Source organism: Tiliqua scincoides, chromosome 13, assembly GCF_035046505.1.
Source record: "Tiliqua scincoides isolate rTilSci1 chromosome 13, rTilSci1.hap2, whole genome shotgun sequence".
Lineage (NCBI taxonomy): Eukaryota > Metazoa > Chordata > Lepidosauria > Squamata > Scincidae > Tiliqua > Tiliqua scincoides.
In genome coordinates, this window is record NC_089833.1 from 6076373 (window position 1) to 6101567 (window position 25195).

At 47.7% G+C, this 25195-nt stretch overlaps 2 protein-coding genes and 3 pseudogenes across 3 annotated transcripts in view; 4 read left to right on the forward strand and 1 right to left on the reverse strand.

Moving 5' to 3' along the window:
* ABAT (4-aminobutyrate aminotransferase) overlaps positions 1-16158 on the forward strand; it is a 51040-nt gene extending 34882 nt beyond the window's left edge. For both annotated transcript variants that reach the window (XM_066640437.1, XM_066640436.1), the window contains 11 exons: positions 501-550; positions 2495-2575; positions 4333-4425; positions 4956-5018; positions 6010-6073; positions 7631-7779; positions 11005-11142; positions 11508-11675; positions 12474-12620; positions 13732-13843; positions 14943-16158. In XM_066640437.1, the coding sequence (XP_066496534.1) occupies positions 501-550; positions 2495-2575; positions 4333-4425; positions 4956-5018; positions 6010-6073; positions 7631-7779; positions 11005-11142; positions 11508-11675; positions 12474-12620; positions 13732-13843; positions 14943-15064 (1187 nt within the window). In that variant the 3' untranslated portion in view covers positions 15065-16158. The remainder of the gene's footprint in view (positions 1-500; positions 551-2494; positions 2576-4332; positions 4426-4955; positions 5019-6009; positions 6074-7630; positions 7780-11004; positions 11143-11507; positions 11676-12473; positions 12621-13731; positions 13844-14942) is intronic.
* Positions 5568-5690, forward strand: LOC136633935 (5S ribosomal RNA; annotated as a pseudogene).
* LOC136633775 (5S ribosomal RNA) lies at positions 8800-8916 on the forward strand (annotated as a pseudogene).
* A 733-nt stretch (positions 16159-16891) lies between the features above and the next one.
* On the forward strand, positions 16892-17011 carry LOC136633933 (5S ribosomal RNA; annotated as a pseudogene).
* Positions 17012-21698: 4687 nt separating this feature from the next.
* TMEM186 (transmembrane protein 186) lies at positions 21699-25195 on the reverse strand. Its single transcript, XM_066609419.1, has 2 exons — positions 25107-25195; positions 21699-22807 (listed from the first exon to the last, which is right to left on the reverse strand). The coding sequence occupies exons 1-2, from the start codon at positions 25107-25109 to the stop codon at positions 22100-22102; spliced, it is 711 nt and encodes a 236-aa protein (XP_066465516.1). The 5' UTR covers positions 25110-25195; the 3' UTR covers positions 21699-22099.

Below are 25195 nucleotides of genomic sequence, written 5' to 3' on the forward strand. Positions count from 1 at the left end.
ACAGCTCTAAAGGTTGACACCAGCATTTCATATGCAGCCCAGGAACAAATTGTTGGCCAATGCAGTTCATGCAATATAAATATACATCCAGTCATACCCTGACAGCAGCATTCTGCAAAAACTCAAGCAGAGATGAGATAAAAGTTGGGCTGTATTTGTGGTGATTCTCTGTGATTTCTCCATTCTCCATACTTTCTAGATCAGTGTGGAGCCTGGAAAGGAAAGGGAGGCAGCTAGAAACTGGATATAGTTCCTCGATTCAGTTTTAAACGGAAACAAATTAACTTTTGCGAGGGAAAACACTGTATGAGTTTGTGCCTCTCAGTGACCTACCTTCCTACCAACCGCCTCCAAAAGTGTGTGTCTTGGGAAGCCAAAACATTCCCTGCCACTAAAGGAATAAAACAGATTGAGGGCACCTTGATGCACCTTAAATACGAGTCGCCTGTTACCAGTTGCTCAAATCAGCAGATGGCAACTGTCTCTCTCTCCTTTTCTAGGTTACAACCATCCATCTCTAATAAAACTCCTACAGCAGCCCCAGAATCTGGTAAGTGGTTTATTTCAAAGGACACTTGAGTCATTATCCCTGATCAATGGTTTTCACCTTTTCTGGACACATCCAACGATGGAAGAAGCATGTTTGGATAGCAGCTCTTAAGTTGGGCAGGAGGTCTGGTCTAGAGGGTAGAGCCTCCGTCTGCCTGAAGATAACATCCACAAGGTCGCCAGTTCGAGGCCACCGGCACCGTGCGACCTTGGAGCAGCTGACAAGCTGAAGCCGAGCAATTCCATCTGCTCTGAGCGTGGGAGGATGGAGGCCAGAATGTGAAGCCAGATCAGAATGAAACACCTTGAATGTAGTAGCTCTTGAAAGAAAGAACCTTCTTTGAAATTGTAAAAATCCCTATTTAATAGGGATTTAATAAAGCCTGCCTATGTAAACCGCCTTTAATAAAGTCTTGAATAAAGACCAAGAAAGGCGGTATATAAATACCTGTTGTTGTTGTTGTTGATCTCAGAGATCACAGGCTACGTGACACCAACCAAACCAAAAAAAGGTTTTATGTTACTTAGAAGAAGAGATTCATAGCACTGACCTTGAATTGATAAGAAATCTGATAACTGCTGCAAGAATTGGTACAGCGGTGACTTTTTTTGTTTAAGCCCTGTTGATCTCAGAATGATTTAAAACAATATGGAACATTTAGTGCATTATTTTTCTATCTAAGGCAGGGGTGTCCAAAGTTTTTGGCAAGAGGGCCACATCATCTCTCTGACACTGTGTTGGGGGCCGGGAAAAAAAAATAATTTACATTAAAAATTTGAATAAATTTACATAAGTTTACATAAAATGTATTAAAGATGAACATATGAATGAATGTCGGTCTTGCAATAGCTCAAGGCCTATAAAAGGCCTTGCACAAAGCAAGGCTGGCCTTTCCTTTGCTGCCTCTGCTGCATCACAGACGTGAAACAGCAAGCAGTGGAGGAAGCCCTCATCCCACAGCTTACGTGAGAGGTCAAACAGTCGCCCTCATGCTGAGAGCGGTTGCATCGGGCCAGTGTGGGCTCCAACAAATCTCTGGAGGGCCAGAGGCTCATTGGAGACTGGGGGCTCCCCAAGGGCCGCATTGAGAGGCCTCGAGGGCCGCATGTGGCCCCAGGGCTGGGGTTTGGGTACCCCTGATCTAAGGTAACCCATGTTTCAAGGAATTATTACAAGGTTTGTCAAAAAAGAAAAGAAAAAAGGATTATGTCATTGTTTGAAATGATAGATTTTGGTGTTAAGAAAACGCATACACCCCTTTTAAGAATGATATTCTCACCGTGGTTTACAAGGCAAGAGAGATGAGAAGGTGGTACATTAGTCCCCAAAGGGGCTCAGTGTCTAAGCAGAAATATAGGTGGGTGACTAGCAACAGCCACCAGGAAAGACACTCTACTGGGATAGACCATTGCCCTCTTAAATATAAAGAGAACCATCACTTTAAATGCTGCCTCTCTGCCCCATAGGTAGGGGGCTATCCAGCCCCCCAGGAACATTCAATCTTCCCCCCCCCCCCCAGTGGAACAATAAGTGAATCAGTCGGCATTGTGCTTGTGCCTGCTATATATACACGGTCAACTTGTTTATAATACATTTCAAATTGGATGTGTTATGGTATGCTTGGAAGAACTGAATTAGGAAAAAATTCATTGAAGTGATTTCCATGCCTCAAGGAAGGCCAGTGTCTGCAGAGCTCTACCTTACCCTATATGTATAACTCTACTCTACCCACCCACTCTGTCAGGCTAACTTGAAGGAAGCTTTGCCTAGCGATCATCACTCCTTAGAAAATTCCGTGGGTGTCCACATCACTCTTGCAAAGCATGTCAAGCCCTGTGAACTAAAACCCCACCCTGGGTGCGTCCTGATTTGGGGTAAAGAAGAACAGAGGAAGGGAGAGGCTTTCAGTGGCTCACTCTGAACTTCTTGGTTTTTTTCCTCAAGAGTACCTTTGTCAACAGACCTGCTCTCGGCATTTTGCCCCCCGAAAACTTCGCAGACAAGCTGAAGGAATCGTTGCTTTCCGTAAGTTTGCATGGGATGGGGGGAATGCGCCCCCCCCCAAGTTGGATGATGATCCTGCAGTTCATTGCATGGCTCCTGATGCACGGAGCACCTGCATTTTGCCGCTACCTGTGAAGGCATGCAGAGGTGAAGGCCAGCGTGGGATGGAGGTGCCGTGGGCCTCTGACAACCAGTGGTGGGGGCACATTCATTCCCTGAAAACAGCTGTTTAATCAGCATAGGTTATGCCTCAAAATTATCTTGAGATGCATATATTAGTGCCTGATATTAGAAGCTGGCGAAAGCTGCGTCGTCCAGTTTGCTGCCACCCCCACAAGCTCCATCTTTTAACGCCAAAAAGGAAAATAAATAAAAATCCAGGTGACGCTGTCATGTCTGGAGGGGAGGGGGGAGTTTTCAGCTGTGAAGACAGTAAAAGCTGTGCAGCACTAGTAAAAATGGCCAAGCTAGGACTGCTGTGACTCTGCCACTCTATGGCCAAGATTGGATGTAATGGGAAGCCATTGTTTCCTGAGCTGAGAGCAAGCTTTGGTATGCTCCTGTTCCTCCCTCCCCTTCCATGAGCGAACCAAGAGGAGCAAAAGCTTCCACTTCAATTAAAACTATACTTTCACATGCCTCGTTTAAAAAAAGCCCAACAGGATCAAACCATGATTTCAGATCCTGGTTTGCGAACCATAGTTCCTTGAGTTCCATATGCAGTAAACCATGGTTTTCTTTGAAGTGGAAGCTTTAACTCCCCTCCACTTACAAAGGGGAGGGGGAACCTGCAGCCCATATGCTCTCATAATGAGACAAGGAGGTTTCTCCTTACTTCCAAACCTGACCTATAACAAAAGTGTTTAGATAGGGGCTGTGTATGGAAAGGATGTTGTTTGTTTATATAGCCCCCATTGATGTACATGGTACTTTACAACAGTGGAGAGGAAAAGCCCTGTGCCAATAGTCTCAGTCTTGGAACCAGACCCAAGGGAGAAAGCATGAGCAGGGGTGGGAAGTTGTAGGGTCAACAGGGAAAGAATATGCCATAACGGCATGAACCTGACTTAAGTTTGCGGTCGAGTAAAGCAGTGATCTCCAAATTGAAGTCCGCTGCGCATTGGGAAAGCCTTCCCCAGCACAAACAGCACTTACTGTTCTGCCACAGCTCTCCTGGGCACCAGATCTGGATGACACAGTGCTCTGGGCAGTCGTGTCTATGGTCCAGTGTCCCAGCAAGTTGCCGGGCAGACGTGACTGCCCAGAGCGCCACGTTGTCCAGATCTGGTGCCCCGGAGAGCCACGGAATGGTGGAACTGTAAGTGCTGCTCACAAGGGGGGTAGGATTCTCCCAAACCCTGAACCCGGCCCGCAGGCCAGGGTTTGGAGAAACCTGGAGTAAAGGAACTAGTGGTGTGTGCTTATGCATGTCTACTCGGAAGCAAGTCTCACTGAGTTCAGTGGGGCTTTCTCTCAAGAAGGCGTGTGCTGGATTGCGGCCTCAGACATTGTGTCAAGACCTCCACGGAAAAGGTGGGCCTGGAGGAAGGATTTGATGCAAGTACGAGAGATTCCGTTTGGCCGCAATTTGTGCTGATTCAGTTACGTAGAAGAAACTGGTCCCTGGATGGTAGTCTGTGTCCCAGGGAGCAGAAGAAACGTAGTGGTGGTTGAAATTGGCATATACATGTGCTTACGTTGAGTGTGTCCCTTAAGTCGCTGTTTGAGTCTCGCCTTCTTTGTTTCACTTTTGTGTCTTTTTCTCCTGTCGTTAACAGGTGGCTCCTAAGGGTCTATCTCAGGTTATAACCATGTCTTGCGGATCTTGTTCAAACGAAAATGCCTTCAAAACCATATTCATGTGGTACAGGGTGAGTCGGTGCGATTTGAATGCTCCCTGTCACCCCTAGAAATGTACGCTTGGACTCCCAGCACTTGAAGAATGGGCGTTTGGGGGGAAGGCGTGATCAGTTCCCGGTTGAAGGCTCTTGGGTGTTAGGTCTGGGACAGACTGAGAGTCTGGAGCGCAAAGGTCATAATACCAGGAGCTGGAGTCACCCATGTAAATTGGTGGGGAGTTAATTCAAGAAAGACCAAAAAAAAAAAAAATGCATTGTTAATCTGTGGAATTCACTGCCACAAGATATGGTCAGTGCCACTGGTTTAGATGGCTTTAAAAGGGGCTTTCACTCATTCACATAGGCCAAGCCTCTCAGTGGCTATTAATTGAGGTTTGATTGATTTTATTTATTTTAAAATAATTATATCTCCCCTTTCCCCATCCTGAAGGGGGCAGTACTTAATCCCAGAGCTCCAGAAAATAACATTGGCGCATTTCTCTGTGACATGCAGTGTGAAACTGCCCCATTGCTTTCATTGTGTGTATTTTTTTTCCCTGCAGAGCAAAGAAAGGGGGCACAACAGCGTGACCAAGGAAGAGCTAGAGACCTGCATGATCAACCAGGTATGTGGTCCCTGGCTCACCTGGATGGGGGGGGGATGTTTTGGGGCTACTTGGCCATCCTGAGAATGGAATCCAGTGGGCAGAAGTTCCCAAGAGATTCCCTCTTGCAGGGAAATCTCTTCAGAAATTGCTTAATGAATATGGACTTTGGGCTTCCATGGCTCTTCAGACCACTGGCAAGTCCTTGTGTGGGAGAGATCAGACCTTCCTGCCCCCAAAACAAACTTTGAAAAGGAAAAGCAGAAGGGCCTAAGAAGAAAGCATGACGGCCAAGCGCATCCCCTGCTTTGATCTCGGAAGCTAAGCAAGGTCAGACATGGTTAGTACTTGGATGGGAGACCGCCTGGGAATATCAGGTGCTGTAGGCTTATACCATAGTCTTTCGAGACTGAAGGTTGCCAACCATCTCCCTATACTGAACACTATCTCCCGATCTCGTCTGATCTCAGAAGCTAAGCAGGGTCAGGCCTGGTTAGTACTTGGATGGGAGACCGCCAGGGAATACCGGGTGCTGTAGGCTTATACCATAGTCTTTCGAGACTGAAGGTTGCCAACCATCTCCCTATACTGAACACTATCTCCCGATCTCGTCTGATCTTGGAAGCTAAGCAGGGTCAGGCCTGGTTAGTACTTGGATGGGAGACCGCATGGGAATACCGGGTGCTGTAGGCTTATACCATAGTCTTTCGAGACTGAAGGTTGCCAACCAACCAACCAGTAGCAGGGAGGAGGCAGCAAGGGGTGAGAGGGTGCTCAGCTACCCCAAACCTAGCCACCACCTGGGGCTACCCCCGGACCCATTGGCAGGCTGCTCCAGAAGTCACCCGTCATAAACACACCTTTTACTAGCACAGAATGGAGCCTGGCACTACCTGGCTGGACATTTCAGTCCGCTTACATAATAGTAGCTGGAATCCCTGTGGAAGAAGCGGTGCTGCCACCTAGCTGCCTCCTTGAGTACCACAGCAACCTTCCTCTGTTTTGGTTTCAGCCTCCAGGTTGCCCCGAATACAGCATGCTGTCCTTTATGGGGGGATTTCACGGGAGAACCATGGGTAAGGAAATGCTCATCTTGTTGTCGGTGTGGGAGGAAGATGGTTGAATTTTTGCCTCCTGTTGCACCTCTCTGTTTTCTCAAATCCTTTCAGCCAGCACAGCCTGGGACCTTCCTTCTGTAGTCACAGGTAGAGGACACACACACACACACACACACACACACACACACACACACAGACCACATCTAGGGCCAGCCCAGGCCCTCCTGGTGCCTAATACCATTGCCCCCATTGCACAGTGTCAACCACTAAACCTCTTTCTCCCTGGATTTTCCCCTGCTGGCTGGACAAAGAGGCACTTTTCCAGGATGTTTCTTTCCAATTTAGCAGGAGGAGAGCAAGTTTTAGCCCAGCACGGTGTCTCTTCCAGTGGCTTTTCTGCTGGCGTCTCTTGCGTTGTTGTTTTTTTAAGACTATGAACCCACCGGGACAGATTGTCCTCTTTTTAAAAAAGTTTCTGCATCTATTTATTTCTCTTGCTATCAAATCTGCTTCCTGAACTCTTTCTGCCCAAAAGCAAAATGTAAATATTTTTTTAACAGTGATTTGAAAAGAAAATGAGGAATGGTGCGAAGAAGAAGTGTGGGAAGGAGGTGGGTTAGCCTTAGAGATGCTCCAGCCCAGTGTTTCCCAAACTATACACCATAGCACCTGAAGGTGCCACGGAGTGGGTCACCGCGGGACGTCAACAGTGGCCGCTTTATCCCAGCTCTCCCGGGCACCACAATCGTGGATCATGTGAGTTCTTGCACAATCCACATTGGAAGTGTCCAGGAGAGCTGGGAAGAAGAGGCAACTGAAAGGAGTGCTCTGTGACAATAGTATGTTTGGAAACCTCTGCTCTAGCCAATCACTCTCTTCTCCTCCACACTTCCTTTCCTTTCCATTCCCCACTTTCTTTTCTTTTTTCAAATCCAGGGGAGAGGAGGAGTGGCCAAGGCGCAGGTGTTGGGGGCAACCCAAATTGGGCCACCTGCCTTGATCACCCCGAGACTGCCTCTCACCCCAGGGGGTGCCCCTTCTGCATAGATTTGAAATGTGATTCATGAGAGCAGAATTGTGGAAAACAAAAGTGAGGCCATAGAAAACAACATACTTTGGCATGCTTCAGACCACAGCCCCTCAGCAGTCATTACACGGGGAGGAGGCAAGGCCAGATCATGTCCTGAAATGGTAGAATGAACTGTCATGCTTTGGGCTGCAGGTGGTGGGCATCTGCTTTAAATGCTTCCATGTATTCAAGTATAATGCTTCTTGCAGGTAGAAAGCTAGCTCATCAGGGTTTAGCATAGTCCTCTCCCTGCTGTCTTAGTTTTCAGTTCACAGGGAGGACTTTTAGTGGAGCATTCAAAAATGGGGTTTCCACCTGCAATCCTCTGGTCACCTCATTCTTCTGCCTGGGTCGATCCAGCGTTAGTCTCACCAAGTGAGGCCTGCCCGGCCAGTGCATACAGCAGAATGGAGTGGCAAGATGGTCTGTACCGCTTGCAAGGAAGAGTGAGTGGGATGTTGCCATCTCCTTGAATACATTGTCCATTCCTTGCCCCCTTTGTTCAGGCTGCTTGGCTGCAACGCATTCTAAAGCCATTCACAAGCTGGACATCCCATCCTTAGACTGGCCCATTGCTCCCTTTCCAAGATTAAAGTATCCTCTGGAGGAGTCCGTGAAAGAAAATGAACAGGAGGAAGCCCGCTGCTTAGAGGAGGTGAGGATTGTCTGGCCTAAGGTCAGAAAAGCTATTTTGTTTTCAAAGCTGCCTCTTCTTTTTTCCCCCTAAAAAGATCTCTCTGTATTTCACAATTAAAAATAATTTGAATAGTTCTATATATTTTTTGCCAAAAATTTTTAATTGTGAAATACATTTCCAACCAGAACTGTTTCTCTTGAGTATTTTTCCTGAAAGTTATAACAATGATCTTAAACATATTTTGTTGTATGCAATTACTGCAGCGAGATTGGTATATGCTAGATTGTGGAAGAACCCTGATACTCCCACTGTAGAGATGTGGATTGAGAAATTATATGAGATGGTTGAAATAGATGTATTGACGGAAAGATTGGGAGATGGCGAAATAGAGAGAATACAGAAATTGTGGAAACCATTGTATGAGTGGTTAGATAAACAATAAGTTATTCAAGGATGATAGGTAGGGAAACATAAGAGTATCGGCTACAGTTTTGCGATTTCCTGGTGTTTTTTCCCTTGTGTATTACCCTGTACATATATGTTTGTGATTTTTCCTGTACCCATGTCTTAAAGTAAGTAAATAAATAAATAAATAAATAAATAAATAAATAAAAAAGATCTCTCTGTGAGCTACTTGGTTCCAGCAGCTCATACGAGAGTCACCCATGAAGCCTTGCTCTTCCAGCCCAGGTATTTCTTGTAATTAATCTGTAGACCTCCTTGCCACAGGAAGTTGTGATGGCACCTGGCCTAGATAGATTTCAAGGGTGAGTACAGATTGCCATGTGCAGCAATCTAGCCATGAACAGATTGATGGAAGAAAAGTCCATCAGAGGTGAGAAGTCATGATGACTATATGCAGCCTCCGGGTTTTAGAGGGCACCTCTCTAAAGGCCAGGCGCAAGGGGGTGGCAGCAGGATGCAGGACGCTTGTGATCTTGTGTGCTGCCCGAGTGGTGGGCACCTGTGAGGTACAGAAAGCTGGACTAGCTGAGCCCTTGTCCTGATCCATCAAGGCTCTTCTTATATGGTGGGAAAGATTCTAGCTATACAGCAGTATATTCCCGATCTCATCTGATCTCGGAAGCTAAGCAGGGTCAGGCCTGGTTAGTACTTGGATGGGAGACCGCCTGGGAATACCGGGTGCTGTAGGCTTATACCATAGTCTTTCCAGACTGAAGGTTGCCACCCAACATCAAAGGCATCCTTGTCACTATTCCTATACAAACAAAGGTTTGGCACAGAAACCAGATTTGGGGACCAAGCCCTAATCCAGTTGATTACCAAGGACTTTTGTGGATCAGTATCAGTTGCTTCTCTTGGGGCTAAAGTTTGCTACAGGCTCACCTGAGGAGGTGATAGATCCTCAGACTAACAGGTAATTGCTGGGTTTCCAATTCCAAGGTCTGTGAGGATTTAGGAGTGAGTTAAAGACATTTCATTAGGATTTGAAGAAAGTCATTTCTTTCTTGCCAGTGTTTTCAGTTATGAGCTCTTTTGGAAAAAAAAAAATACAGTGGGCATCGGTATCCATGGGGAATCTGTTCCAGGGACACCACCACCCTGCAGATAACGGAGTTTGTGGGGGCCCACACAATGCTGCAATTCCTTACCTGGGGATGGTGCTTGGCCCTCTGGAAGTCGCTAGTGGCCTCCTGGCTTCCTCAGAAACCTCCCAAACATGACTAGAAGGCACTCCCAGTTCACGCTGGCAAACCAGAGTGCCTTCCAGTTGTATCAAGGAAATCACTTTGGTCACACCTGAGAGGTCCCCTGAAGCCCTCTAGAGGTCTGGTCTAGAGGGTTGAGCCTCCGTTTGCCTGAAGATAACATCCGCAGGTCGCCAGTTCGAGGCCACCGGCACCGTGCGACCTTGAAGCAGCTGACAAGCTGAAGCCGAGCAATTCCATCTGCTCTGAGCGTGGGAGGATGGAGGCCAGAATGTGCGGCCAGATCAAGAAAGAAACACCTGAATGTTGTGGTTTCTTGAAAGATAGAAACCTTCTTTCAAATTGTAAAAATTTGCCTGCCTATGTAAACCACCTTGAATAAAGTCTAAGGAGAAATCTGAGGACCAAGAAAGGCGGTATAGAAATACCTGTATTATTATTATTTTTGTACTAGGGCTAAAATCGTATCCTAATGTTACTTTGTCCTTATTGATAATTCAGTCTTTGCCCTTCTCTATTTATTTATTACACATATATGCTACCTTTTTTTGATCATGGAATTCAAGGTAGTGTATGTGAAATTTGCAGAACGTCTCCTGTCCAGGCATTGGAGGCTATAAATACGGTTTATTTTTTAGCATTTTCATGAAAGATGGTTCTTTTTAAGACCAAGAGAGAGGGAGGACCACAAATCCCCTGTGGTACAGAGTTCCATGACTTTGGAGCCAAGCCCCCCCTCCCCCAAAATAGCGTAATAACCAGGCAGAATCCCATGGCAGCAGGAGATTCTTGAGAAATCCTAAATCCAGGGGACATTTATTTCTTTACTCAGCGTGTGGTTGGTCTGTGGAACTCCTTGCCACAGGATGAGGTGATGGTGACTGGCCTGGACGCCTTTAAAGGGGGATTGGACAAGTTTCTGGAGGAAAAATCCATTACGGGGTACAAGCCATGATGTGTATGCGCAACCTCCTGATTTTAGAAATGGGTTATGTCAGAATGCCAGATGCAAGGGAGGGCACCAGGATGAGGTCTCTTGTTATCTGGTGTGCTCCTTGGGGCATTTGGTGGGCCACTGTGAGATACAGGAAGCTGGACTAGATGGGCCTATGGCCTGATCCAGTGGGGCTGTTCTTACGTTCTTAACTACAATTCCCAGGAAGCCTTGCAGGTCTCTTGTTATCTGGTGTGCTCCCTGGGGCATTTGGTGGGCCGCTGTGAGATACAGGAAGCTCGACTAGGTGGGCCTGTGGCCTGATCCAGTGGGGCTGTTCTTACGTTCTTAACTACAATTCCCAGGAAGCCTTGCAGGTCTCTTGTTATCTGGTGTGCTCCCTGGGGCATTTGGTGGGCCGCTGTGAGATACAGGAAGCTGGACTAGATGGGCCTATGGCCTGATCCAGTGGGGCTGTTCTTAGGTTCTTATGTTCATTTTAAGCTTACCATGAAGAAAAAAAAATCCAAATCCTTCCATTTAATATTTTTTTTAAATCATAATCATCGTTCACATTAAATGGTATCGAGAGAAAGGTATAACAAACAACCTGTTGCTTCTTCCTTATTCAAAATACAGGTGGAAGATTTAATTGTAAAGTACAGGAAAAAAAAGAAAGTGGTTGCAGGGATTATCGTGGAGCCCATTCAATCGGAAGGGGGAGACAACCATGCCTCAGATGATTTCTTCCGGAAGCTGAGGGATATTGCCAGAAAGGTTCGTTCCCCCTGACTTCCTAGATCCCAACCCCTGTTCCCAGGAGACTCTACCCTTATATGACAGGACCTGAGCTTCAGGACACCTGGCAACCCCATGCTTCACTCGGACTGTACCCATTTTATAGACTGGGAACTGAGGCTGAAACGTAAGGCCAAGGTTCTGCAGCAAGTGCGTTCAGTGGTGAGAGGTGAACCTGGGCTTCCAGATCTCGGATGCTCTTATCTCCTGGACCTTGCTGCTTTTGCATTCATTGCAGGGGAATGGAGCAGGGCATTGGGGGGGGGAGCTTCTCTTTCTGGTCCCTCTTGGCACCTCTGTTCCTTTCTCAGGGTGATTCCGCTTCTTTCCCTCTCTCTGAACAGCACGGGTGCGGGTTCTTGGTGGACGAGGTGCAAACAGGAGGCGGGTGTACCGGCAAATTCTGGGCCCACGAGCACTGGGGCCTTGATGACCCCGCGGACGTGCTGTCCTTCAGCAAGAAGATGATGACAGGCGGCTTTTTCCACAAAGAGGAATTCCGAGCCAATGCTGTGAGTCTCTTTGGGGACGTGCTTAGAATCCGTCTCTAACAAGAAGGCAGAAAGATTCCTGTTGAAGATCCCCTTCTTTCCACCAGGGCCATATGGCTTCTGCAGCACTGTACACAGAATTCAGCGTCCTCAGAAATGTTGTTTTTGGGTTGTTCCGGCAAGTTTCTAGCCCTCGCTGTGCCCAATTTTGCTTGACCGCTGCATGGGCAGTGTCTAGTGAAATCTCAGAACACAGAATGGGTGGCAAAGTAGGATTTCCAGGGGTCAGATCTTCACCAGCTGATTCCATGCCCCACATCTTTTTTTTCCCCCCCCTCTATGTCAGGGTTGAGTCTCGCAATACAGAAAAACTACAGGCGTGCGCTGCTTACCAACGGGTTGCATAACAACGGATCGCATATATGACGGTGGTCAAAGCACAATAAAGATGCTCTTAATTTGGCATTTGGGTCTCCCATAGCCTGTGTCTGTTTATATGTCAGAGAAGCTCTTAATGAAAAGAAGAGACAGTCTATCTCCAATAGCCTGTGCAGCCAGCAATTGTCTGGCAGGGAGTGTCTGTTTACACATCTAAGGCACTAGATTGGGTGGGGCGTTCGTATAACAACAGGGATAGGAGAAAGTATCCCCGTTGTTAAGTGGCACATACCTGTATTACAAAGAAGCGTCTCTATGTGCTGACTTTTCCCATTAAAGGTAACATTTTGTATGATCCTCTTTATTTCCTCCATCCCTTCCTTCCTTCCTTCCTTCCTTCCTTCCTTCCTTCCTTCCTTCCTTATGCCGGTCTAACTGTAGCCATACCGGATTTTCAACACGTGGCTTGGAGACCCATCCAAGAACCTCTTGCTTGCAGAAGTCATTAACGTCATTAAGAGAGAGGATCTCCTCAACAACGCCACCCATGCAGGGAAGGTCCTGTTGACAGGCCTGCTGGATTTACAAGTAAGAATTGTATGGGGAAGGTTTTATTTCCATTGGCTCTAGAAAGGTTTTGCTTTCCTGCCCTTCCCAATACTTGTCATAAACAGCAATGAAACCATTTTGATAGAAGCTCGATAATTATCAAATATTCTGCACAGGCAAATAGTTGGCATCTTGTCTGCTTGCCCTACATTCGTAATCTACTTAGGGTGCAGTCCTAACCCACTTTCCAGCACCGACATAAGGGCAGTGCAGCTCCAAGGTAAGGGAACAAGCATTCCCTTACTTTGAGGAGGGCTCCGTGAGTGCCCCCCAACTGCAGGGTGCAGCACACGTCCCATTGGCACCGCTACGCCAGTGCTGGAAAGTTGGTTAGGATTTGGGCCTTACTAACACAGCCCACGGCCAAATCAAAATGAGCTTGCCTCAACTCATGAATACAGTTCATTTGACTGCTGGGAACACGGCTGAATGAATCAGTTATTTTATTTATTTGATTGATTGATACCCCTCACACAACAGGGTGCCCGTTTAATGCTCTGCCTTAGCCTTATCTACTGCAAACAAGATACTGTTGCCTCCAGTGTTTCCAGTGTGGTGCAAACAAAGAGCTATCTTTTCCAGCCAGAGTGCAAACAAAGCCCAAGCTTCCCCGGAGACTCATCAGGGTGCAGCACATGCTTTGCATCTATGATACATTAAGTGATCTGGTCTGCTGGGAATGGGGGCAAGTCCATGCACGGTTTGTTCTCCACTTGCCTACAGCACCTCAAAATGCCCCAACCCCAATCGCTTGGTATGATGCTAACAAAGGAGTCTATTCTGGTTATCCGGGTGCAAACAAACAGCAAGACAGAAGCCAAACAGCAAAATCAAACAGAACTGAGCACGTACTTGGCTTGTTTTAAAAGTGACCATCTGTCTCAAGCTTTTTTTGAACCCTGCATTTAGTCGCCATCTTAGATAGCACGTCCCTTTTCCCTGCTTCTTCCCAACACAGACGGGCTTCCCCATTTTGGCAAAGCCAAAGTGCTGTGCGTCCATCAGAAATGACCACATCTGTTATCCTGACTTCTTTGTTAGCTTTGAGTCTAACTTCTGGGTTATCTCAGCTCCCTTGTCTTCTCTCTAGAGTCGCTACCCACACTTGATCAGCAGGGCGCGAGGGCGAGGGACGTTCTGTTCGTTTGACACTCCAAATGACGCTATCAGGAACAAGCTAATTGCACTAGCCAGAAACAAAGGTAAGACTGTACCGTATGTATTTACGCCTTGTTCGCCATAGGTCTTCAGGGTTCTGGATGCATTGGGGGGGAAAATCACATTTTGCATCAAGAAATGCAGATTTCTGCAACTTGAGTGGATTATATTTTGCAAAATTTATTCCAGCTGTACATGTTCGGGTTGGGGATATGAGTCACGAAAGCTCCGCTCCCAGTCACCAAGACCTGATTCAGCCGCCTACTCCCCATTTGTGTGGACAATGCCCTATGAGATCTCACAGTTTCAAGCAGGCCTTTTGCAGTCACAAGGGCTCCAGACCTGATTTTTAAAAATGAAATCTGAGATGCTCAGACAATGCACTGGTCCCTGTGCTCCTGTGATTCTGCAATGAAGACCGTCTGCTCTTAAGAACCCAGATGAGACAATGTGCTTCAGATCACGTCATGATCTCTGAGCCCTGAGTTCTTCAGGTTAAGGTAACACACTGCCTCGCATGTTAGACCAAGAGATAGTGACTGGCTTTGTGACTGAGCAGGGATTTTGGTGTGGCCTTCCTTCTCCTGGTCCAACATTCTAATCACAACAGCAATTGCTTCTCATGTTCACCTGGCCAACATTTGAGTCCCCTTGGCCCAGAATCTAGATTTTCTTAGTGCAAGCGATGCATATTCTCCTCTGATAATGCGCTGTGTCAGCCTTTCCCAGACTGGGTCATGTCCGAATGGCTCCAAATAGGAGCCATTCCAGAGTCATTGGGCAGCCCCCGAGGCTTCTACTAGATTGCGCTGGGCCAGTGGGCCACTCCACTGACTTCTGCAGGCCTCAGAATGACCTGTAGAAGCCTCTGAAAGCCACCTTCCGGAGACAGCTTCTGGTTTGCCTCCCAAAACCGGAAGTGGCTTTCAGATGCTTCTGCAGGCCATTTCGAGGTCCATAGAGGCCAGTAGAGTGGGCTGCCAGCCTGGCACAACCCAGAAAAGCCCTCCCCGACACTACCAGGAGCATCGTGACGCACTGCAGAAGTGGATTGTGGCACCAATAAGATTGGGAGCCCAGTCTTATCGGGAGCAATAAGATAGTGCTATGTGACCATGTGCTTTTTTTCCCCCCTGGCTTTAGGTGTGGTGTTAGGAGGCAGCGGCGACAGATCGATCCGTTTCCGGCCGACCCTGGTCTTCCGTGACCACCACGCCCACCTTTTCCTGAACATCTTCAGCGACATCTTGGTTGACTTCAAGTAGCCAAGCCTGACCTTGCACTAAAAAAAAAAAAAAAGCCCAAACCCCTAGAAGAGCCTGAGATTAGTTTATTTAAAATCGTATCTATATTTTCACTAACAGGACAAAACCGAACTCGTACAAATGTTTGGGGTTTTATTTTTCAATGTTTTTTTTTTTGTGGTTTTGTGTCTCCCAATGTTCACCACCCGATCAAGCTGCTTCGAGGCTAGGATTCTGGACAACCCCTGGTGCTTATGGAATTTCCCACAGGCGTTTTGCATTCCGAGCACGGGGTCTGTAGGGATGGGGCCTGGGGAGGGGTCTACTGATCTCCTTTCATTTGTGCCTGACCATGTGCACCCAGGGCTCCCACGCCCGCGACTGACTGAGCCAATCGCCTGTATCCTCGTCCCTTCTTTCAAAGCTTCCTGCCTTTTTTCCCGTCCAGGCCACCTCTACATCAGAAGTTGAAGCCAGTTGAATACGCTCTGTACAATTTTGTAGGTCGTGCTGGAAGCCTTTGTCCAGAATGACATTTGTCCAAATTAAGGAAAGGATCATTTCCCTGAGAATTAATGGTGCTGACAAAAAAATCAGGGATCTTTAGAAAATCCTCTGACAAAAATCATGGCTGGCCTTCTTCCCCAAGAGCCCTTTTGGCCAGGGCTTGAACCGGAAATCTGATGCATGCCAAGGAAGGGCCGCACTAGCAGGTGTCGCACTCTATCAGCACTTTACCCTGCCATCCCACCCACTCCCGTATACTGTGTGCCCCTCCTGTCCACAGAATCCCAAATTCTATAAGTCTCCAGTTGCGTCACTTGCCATTCAGCACACCAGGTTCCAGGCTGGAGCAAAGGAACCTGATTTGCACAATCGGTTTTTCAGTGCGCAGCGAACAGCCTTGGCCGGGACCCATCCCAGGTGCGCAAAGGCACCTGGCCTCTCTATGAATACTCCCAGCAGCAGCTAACTTTCAGAGGACTGAACTCTGGCCTCTACAGCTAGCCAAGCCCGATCCGCCAAGCATATGTTGTGGCCCATGAGCAGGAACTTAACAGCAGGCTTGTTCTGCTGGCTTTAAAACCCGCTTTTTGGACATCCGCCAGCTGCAGCTGGGTGCATAGGCCTGACCGTGGCCTGCCGTCCCAGGACAAAACATTACGGACCCCGTTCTGCCAGTCCTGGTATCCAGAAAAGCACAGGAGGAAGCAGCCGGTTTTGTGAGTGTGGGCCTGAAGTTTTTGTTTCTGCAAAGGTTGTCTGCTAAGCAGAAAGTCTTGTCTTTCACAGGGACTAGGAGGAAAAGGGACGTGTCTTAAGGCAACTCTCCCCGGCCAGAGTTATTTCATCAAATGGTTTCTCTAGCACTTAAGGAGTGGCCCGGAGGCCACTCATGATTTAAATATTATACAGATTGCTGTGCCAGACTGGACCAAGCATGTGTCTCTTTTATATATAGTGCCTTTATATCTCCCCTCCCATATGGACTACTGTTTTTGTGGGGCAGGGGTGACCTTCTCCCCACTCCACCCCCTAATAGCATCTCCCTTTTGCTGCCCAGCAGAGGAGGGGGTGAATGGGGCACATGTGACCAAGAGAACAGAGATTTCCTCCCCTAACCCATTTGCGTGTCTCCCATCTCCCTTCCTTTCTCCAAGACAATGTCAGGAGAAGTGAGATGGAATATTAGAGTTCCCCCGGGAGGCCACTAGTTTTGCCATTGATCCCAAGTGGAAAAATGCAACTGTCCTGGAGGATGTAGCTATAGAACCTTGCTGTAGTCTGATAAATTCTCTCTTACAGCAACCTCATGTTGGGTCCTTTAGAAACCCATGATGTGGACCCTGCAACAGCAACTGTTACCCTGCACATGCCCAATCTTGTCTGATCTTGGAAGCTAAGCAGGGTCAGGCCTGGTTAGTACTTGGATGGGAGACCGCCTGGGAATACCGGGTGCTATAGGCTTATACCATAGTCTTTCGAGACTGAAGGTTGCCAACCGAATTTCCACCAGTCTTTGCACAAATTATGCAGTACTGCCCATGTACCATGATTCCAGCTGCCCTTTTTAAACAGTGTCTAGTCCTCTGTGGCGGAGGAAATAAGTTGGAAAGTGTGTGAAGAATGGCTGGTTACACGTCAGGAGCTAGGGAAGAGGTTGAATGAGATAGTCTATGCTTGGTAGAATGAATGGACAAGTTTCTGGAGGAAAAATCCATTATGGGTTACAAGCCATGATGTGTATGTGCAACCTCCTGATTTTAGAAATGGGCTATGTCAGAATGCCAATGCAAGGGAGGGCACCAGGATGCAGGTCTCTTGCTATCTGGTGTGCTCCCTGGGGCATTTGGTGGGCCGCTGAGAGATACAGGAAGCTGGACTAGATGGGCCTATGGCCTGATCCAGTGGGGCTGTTCTTATGTTCTTAACTATAATTCCCAGGAGGCCTTGCAGGTCTCTTGTTATCTGGTGTGCTCCCTGGGGCATTTGGTGGGTCGCTGTGAGATACAGGAAGCTGGACTAGATGGGCCTATGGCCTGATCCAGTGGGGCTGTTCTTATGTTCTTAACTACAATTCCCAGGAGCCCTTGCAGGTCTCTTGTTATCTGGTGTGCTCCCTGGGGCATTTGGTGGGCCGCTGTGAGATATAGGAAGCTGGACTAGATGGGCCTATGGCCTGATCCAGTGGGGCTGTTCTTATGTTCTCAAGTTGTTGTACAAGGTCAGTGCTGTGTGGCCATACCCCCCCAGCAGTCTGCCCTGGGTAGTGACCTCAGTCTAATGTTTAAAGTTTCTAGCCCTTTGCACTAATAATTCCTTCCCCCACCACTTGGACACTTTTTCTGAACGTCCACACATCTCTCTTCTGCACGGGGAAAATGCTCAAACATGCACATGTATCCCAGCATTCCATGCCACTTGCTGCATAAGAACTAGGCAATCCCACTTCTGCCACCCCCTGCTCAGCAAGTGGAAGGAAGTTGGGGGTCTGGGGATAATCTTTACCTTCCTTATAAGAAAGCAGTGATTTTTTTTTTTTAACCGCATGTTCGTTCATTCCCAGCAAGTGCCTGCACATCAAAGTCTCGTCAGTGCCATATCTTTTGCAGGGCAGATAACTTTTTTTGGGAGGGGGGGGGACAAGCAAAGCGCATGGCCCATACTCAACATGTGGTTGGTCTGTGGAACTCCTTGCCACAGGATGTGGTGACGGCATCTGGCCTGGACGCCTTTAAAAGGGAATTGGACAAGTTTCTGGAGGAAAAATCCATTACGGGTTACAAGCCATGATGTGTATGTGCAACCTCCTGATTTTAGAAATGGGTTATGTCAGAATGCCAGATGCAAGGGAGGGCTCCAGGATGAGGTCTCTTGTTATCTGGTGTGCTCCCAGGGGCATTTGGTGGACCTTGAGATACAGGAAGCTGGACTAGATGGGCCTATGGCCTGATCCAGTGGGGCTGTTCTTATGTTCTTATGCCCGTCATGGGAACTTGGTCCATCATCCAACTTAAATGTTGATTGAACAAGTGTCTCTAGTGAACCTTGTCACGGGGTGGTGACGCACAAAAATGTTTGTTGGTGACAAACCGTGTGCTTTTACCAAATCCGACGGCTGGGGGTGATCTAAGCTCTTTCTTTGGCCACATCTAAGACTTATAAAAACACTTCTCGGCAAATCTTTTTTCCATTCTTTCATTCTCTCTTTTTTTTTTTAAGTAAACTTTTACGGAACGCTCTTAACTGTGAACTTGTGTGGTCTGACCACAATAGATGCTTTGCCTAGAGAATAACCTGACGTTTCGTCAAAAGTAATACAAGCCTCGTTGACGGACCTTTCCATTGAGTGCCAAATTCATTCAACCAATCCCTAACTGCACTTCTCGATGTAACCACTAGCCATGTTGCACAGATACGTGAAATTAAGTTTCCTATGTTACGCAGTATTCTAAAAAAAAATAAAATAAAATATTTATAATTGAACTCCTCCGGTAGCCTTGTCGTACTTTAAAATGTTAGCTTGTTGTAGTCCATGGGGAGGGAGAATCTGGACCGTGGCTTTAATGCTACAGCCCTGTGGGAGAGTCTTCCCTCTCCACACAGATGGTCTCGGCTACCTTCTTTCACAGTGTCTCCAGGAAGGGCTGGGACACAGACACTCTGGCCACTGTGAGACACAGGAAGCTGGACAAGATGGGCCTATGGCCTGATCCAGCAGGGCTCTTCTTAACATTCTTACATTCTGACACCCTGGAGAGGTCTAAACAGTCAATTCTGGCCAGTCCACGGCCATTGCGCTTGTGCAAAAGCACCACCGAAGGACGAATTGCGAGGGCACAAAAGCACCCACCACTCAGAAAGCTGGTGTAATTCCAAAGCCTTGCCAGTGGGTAAAAATGCAACTCTTAAGATGCTCACTGGGCCAGACTGCAACTCAGAAAGGTGCTGTCGGCAGAAGCCACCTTGGGTCTTAGGTTTGAGTCCCATTAATGGTACTTCAATTATAAGACGTAAACTGTTTGATTTTCTCTGTGTTTTATTTTAAAGAGAATAAGCCGCTCTAGAGGGGCCTTGAACAAGCTCGGTTTTAACCCTCCCAGGCAGTGGTACGATGGGACTGTGTTTTGTTGTTCTGTTGCTGAAGCTGCCTCCATTCAATGCCCACTTCTTTTTAGATGATATTAATACTTCCCTGTGCTTCGTAAAATCTCTGCTCTCCTTGTGCTCGATCAGCCTGAGCCATGCGGACCGCTTCCTCCTCCGTCACCCTCCCTCCTGCCCCCAGGAATCCCCAGCCTTCCACTGCTATTCAGCTGTCATTTTTCCCCATTGACCCAACAAGGGGTTGCCATTTTTGAAGTTACTGAACTGCTCCAGTGATCTCCAGCTCCCCTCATGCTGTAACCTTCACAGCTGCCCCTGCTTCAGAGCCCCGGCTGTGCACAAGTTCCATGAGTCGGATGTTATGCATCCATCTGTAAGTTGGGGACCTTCTGAGTTTAAATCGGAGGGCTCAACGTTCCGCTTCAAGACAAAAGCAGCTGTGTGTTCAGTTTTATGCAAGTATGCTTAGAAGCCATCAATCGGGTAGGGTGTACAGTGGGCTCTTTGTATCCACAGGGGATCCATACCAGGAACCCCTCCTCTGTAGATACCAAATTCCACAGATAACACAGGCCAACACCCATTTTGCTTCCTTAAACGTTACACCAATTCCTGGGTATATTTGGGGTGCCGATTCCAAAAAAGGCATCCGTTTTGCCCTATCACGTCTAGTTTTGGAGACACGGCATAGCATCTTTAGTGAATGGTTCAAGCAGCTTCCTCGTGAGGAAGCCTACACCATGGCTTCCTCACGAGGAAGCTGCTTGACCCATTCACTAATGAAGCTATGCTGTATCTCCAAAACTAGATGTGACGGGGCAAAACCGATGCTATTTTTGGAATCAGCACCCCAAATTCATATCAAAGCACCATAAAGTTTGGGAAAAACTTTTCTGACCCTCAATTTTGTAGACCTGTGTAATTGAATATGCGGGTGTGGGGCATCACTGCAACAACTTACCTGGGGGCTGTGCCCAACCCACTAGAGCAGTAGTTCACTATGCCCAACCCTCCAGAGCAGCGGGACTCACTTTTTAGAATGAGAATTTGTCAGGACCCGCCGGAAGTGATGTCATGGCCGGAAGTGACATCAAGCAGCAACATTTTTAACAATCCTACCCACACTCACCTAGGAGTAAGTCCCATTTGCTATCATTGATAAATGAATATGCATGGTAGCTTCTTCAAAGTACAGGTCTGTAACGTTTTCTCAGATGCAGTCACATACCAAGGGAGCATCAAGTCTAATATATTAAAAAATAAAATAATGAAATGAATGGGGACCCACTTGAAATTGGCTTGCGACCCACCTTGTGGGTCCCACGTTTGAGAAACAGTTTGAGAAACATTGCTCTAGGGCAGGGGTGTCCAAAGTTTTTGGCAGGAGGGCCACATCATCTCTCTGACACTGTGTCGGGGGCAGGGCAAAAGAAAAGAATTAATTTACATTTGAAATTTGAATAAATATACATAAGTTTACATAAATGAATATATTAAAGATGAACTTATATGAATGAATGAAGGTCTTGCAATAGCTCAAGGCCTATAAAAGGCCTTGCACAAAGCAAGGCTGGCCTTTCCTTTGCTGCCTCTGCTGCATCGTAGATGTGAAACAGCAAGCAGTGGAAGGAGTTCTCATCCTACAGCTCACACGAGAGGTCACAGTCATGCTGAGTCGCCCTCATGCTGAGACTCCAACAAATCTCCAGAGGGCCAGAGGCTCATTGGAGACTGGGGGCTCCCTGAGGGCCGCATTGAGAGCCCTCGAGGGCCGCAAGTGGCCCCAGGGCTGGGGTTTGGGCACCCCTGCTCTAGGGGTTAAGCACGGCTGGCAAACTAGAAGTGTCTACCAGTTTTATCTGGGAGCCCTTCTGAGGTTCAGGGAGACAATGTGTGGCATCTCCGTGCCCTAAAACACCTCCCAGAAATCTATGGTTATGGTTGGCAACCTTCGGTCTCGAAGGACTCTGGTGTAAGCCTGCAGCACCTGGTATCCCCAGGCGGTCTCCCATCCAAGTACTAACCAGGCCTGACCCTGCTTAGCTTCCCAGACCCTCCAGTCACAGGCTCAGCAACAGCAGATATTGAAATCCACAGGTACTGAGCCCACACATAAGGAGGGTCCCACTGTGTTTGTGTGTATACATAAAAAAGACATCAAGAAGTTATTATTGCCTCTGACCAAGTGTGTAATGTGTTTGAAATACATTAGGAGAGACACCGGGGGAAGCTTGCAGACAAGACACAAACAGGGTTGTTCTAGCCAAATGCCTCCTCTTCTTTCATGGAACCAGAGGCAGCCCCAAAACGATAAGGTCAGATAAGCCTAACCCGGTAACTGACCATTCCCACAATATAATAGATGTGGCCCCAAACGCCCCATTCACAAGTCTATCATGCCCAGCATCTATTTAAGCCTACTGCCGGCAGACCCCTTGCTTTTAGCGCTCACTGAAGTGCTCCAAAGACTTTTACAAACCCCTCTTGGTCCACCACCTCCCCAAAGCGGAGTGTGAAATAGAAAAACTCCTCCCGGCCGTGCTGCCGAAACTGATGTAGAAGTTCGTTTTTGCTGTCCCCCATGTCGCTCAAGGTCATCACCGTCTCCACCGGACAGCAGAAGTCCTTCCTCTTCCCCCAAAAAGTCAGGTGTGCGACTCTCAAGAGCGTCCCATCCTCGTTCAGGTACATCATGCCGACGATGCGCCGGAGATAGAAGCTCATGCTGTACAGCATGATGGCGGCAAAGACGGCGATGCCCGTGGTGTAGAGACACTGCGCCTGCGTCACTTGGTTCTGCCAGCAGAGAAACCACATGGGTGGGAGAATCACCACGGTCAGGGCCGTCTGCAGCAGCTTCATCCTCGAAACTGCTCTGCAGTGTCTGATCCCCGGGAACTGATAGATCAGCCGGAACTGGTCGCTGCTGGGCTGGTGCTCTTGATTATGCTGAGAAAGAGCCAAAGTGCTCAGCCGTCTGGGATGCGTTCGCCAGAGATCAGTGGCCTGTGCACCACCTGAATCCAGAACCCTAAGAAATCCCACGGAACGAGACAAGACCAGGTCCCTTTTCCGCCATCGCAGAGAGATGTTTTGGAGACTCCGTCCACAAGCTGGCGTGAAGCGCAGGCAGGGGAGAGCCACAAGAATCCCAGCCTGCAACAAAAACAGCATCTCCATGAAATATAAACACTTTCAAGGGCCTGAAAGGCCTCGGTCTGAACCAAGATACTAAAGGCACGAAGAGAGAGAGAGACCAAGCTGACAACCAACTGGAGCCCCTGCAGTCCAGATCACCCGAGAAGCTCATTCGCTAGGCAAGTCTACTCAAAAGTAAGTCCTATTGTGCTCAAATTATTCCCATTAAAGTATGGCAGGATTGCAGCCTAAAATATCAATTCCACTGGACTACGTGTATTCAGAGCACGTGTATTCAGAGCGCGACACCATAGTCTTTTGAGACTGAAGGTTGCCAACTACTACTACGTGTATTCAGTTGTCTTAAAAAGTTAGACCTATTTTGGGGTATAATTGGGGTGCCGAATCCAAAAATGGCATTGGTTTTGCCTGATTGGCTCTAGTTTCGGGGGTACGGCGTAGCCACCTTATATGCAGATTCAAGCCACTTCCTCGTCATGCTGTTTGTCGGCTTCCTCACAAGGAAGCCACTTGAATTGGCATCCAAGAGCCCAATCCTATCCAATTTTCCAGGGCCAGTGCAGTGGTGTCAGTGAAATGTGAGCTGCATCCTTTGGTGGTCACAGAGGCCTCCTCAAGGTAAGGGAACATTTGTCCACTTATCTCCGGGCTGCATTGCAGCTGCACCAGTGATGGAAATTTGGATAGGATTGGGCCCTAAGGAGGCAATGCCATACCCTAAAACTAGAGCCAATCGGTCAAAACCGATGCCATTTTTGGATTCAGCACCCCAAAAATATCCTACATTTGTTCAAACATCCTTGGCAACTAAAAAAAAGTGGGCTTTTGTTTGTTTTGTAAGCCTGTGGTGTTATTAAGAATATGAAATATTCTTATATGTTAAATTAATAAATTAAATAAATATTATTAAGAATATTTATATACTGCATCTCTTTTCAATAAGAAGTTCAAAGTGGTTGACAGAGAAACTTAAAAAAACTGAATAGCTCCCTGTCCCCAAAGGGCTCACAATCTAAAAAGAAATACCAAAGAAATACCAGGCACGGCCTCTGGAAGGGACACAGTGATGGGGTGCAGAGGGGCAGTCACTCTCCCCCTGCCAAATCTAAGAGGGGCACTGCTTGAAGAAGTGCCTCTCTAACTGCTGAACAAATCTGAGAGCCCTTGGAAATAAATCACGAAGTCCACAAATGAAACCTGTATCTCAAGCAGAGTACAGGTCTTGCTTTTTTTTTTTTTAATGTACTTTTAAAAACGGACTTAACTCGAGTCCTTCTAAGGGATGTTCAGTGTTCTTCGAGCTTGGGGTCAAGACCCCAACGGGGTTGCAAAGCCTCAAGTGTGGGGTCGCAGCAAGACTAGAGCACCCACCTGGTAAAGAAAGCAGGCATCTGGTGTACCCCTTTACCCCTTCAAGTACCAGGAGATGGTGCCCCAGCCCTTATCAGGTTCTAAGTAATTGTGCTAAAATAGCTTTCACTAGTGCCAGGCTTCAGGATCACTCTTGTTCTCTCTAATTAAGGATATTTGGTTACAGTGATCAGCGCTGGAAGGGCATTACTGGGGCAGAAAAGGGGTGGCAATGGGGATGCGAGTGGGCAGATAGAGCCTGGGAGGGGGTCGGGATTGACAGTGGGGTCCCCAGTCTTGGCAGGATTCTAAAGGTGGGGGGGCAACTATCGTTTCAGGGTGGGCAATTATGTGGGGTATGTATACGGCGTGCAAAATTAAAAGGATAAGTATGGAGAAACATCAAAGACCCGTAAATGCGAGGGGTGGGCAAACTCCTGACTCCGCAGTGCCCACCCTGGTCCCGTCCCCCCCAGTTACAACTCTCATACTTAGGCTGCAGTTCTAACCACACTGTCCTGAAAGTAAGCCCCATTGAACAAAATAAGACTTATTTCTGAGTAGACCTGGTTAGGATTGTGCCCTTACACACACACACAGGGCTAGCTACAGCCCTGAGTCTCATACTTACACATACAAGGAAAAAAAGGTTAAAGACCACTGATTTAAACCCAGTCTGTGCTATTTGACCATTTGCAGCAGTTTCCCATGGTGGGAATCAAACCCACCCCTTGCATCTTGCATGCAGCTACCTAACCCAACTTCAGCCTTAGCCAAGCCAGCTCAACACCTTTGCCATCTCCCTCTCTGGGACAGTCAGAGCCCAAGCCTACTCAGAAGTAAACCCCACTGTAGTCAATGGGGCTTACTCCCAGGTAAGTGTGGCTAGGATCTACTTGCAAAAGTGCAAATACAGAGCCCTGCAGCAAGGACAAGACTACATTACCATCACAGAGAGCTGCACCTCTCACAGCATGCACCAGTCCTTCCCAGCAAGCACACTGCAGCTTGGGTCTACTCCCAGGGCAACTTTCA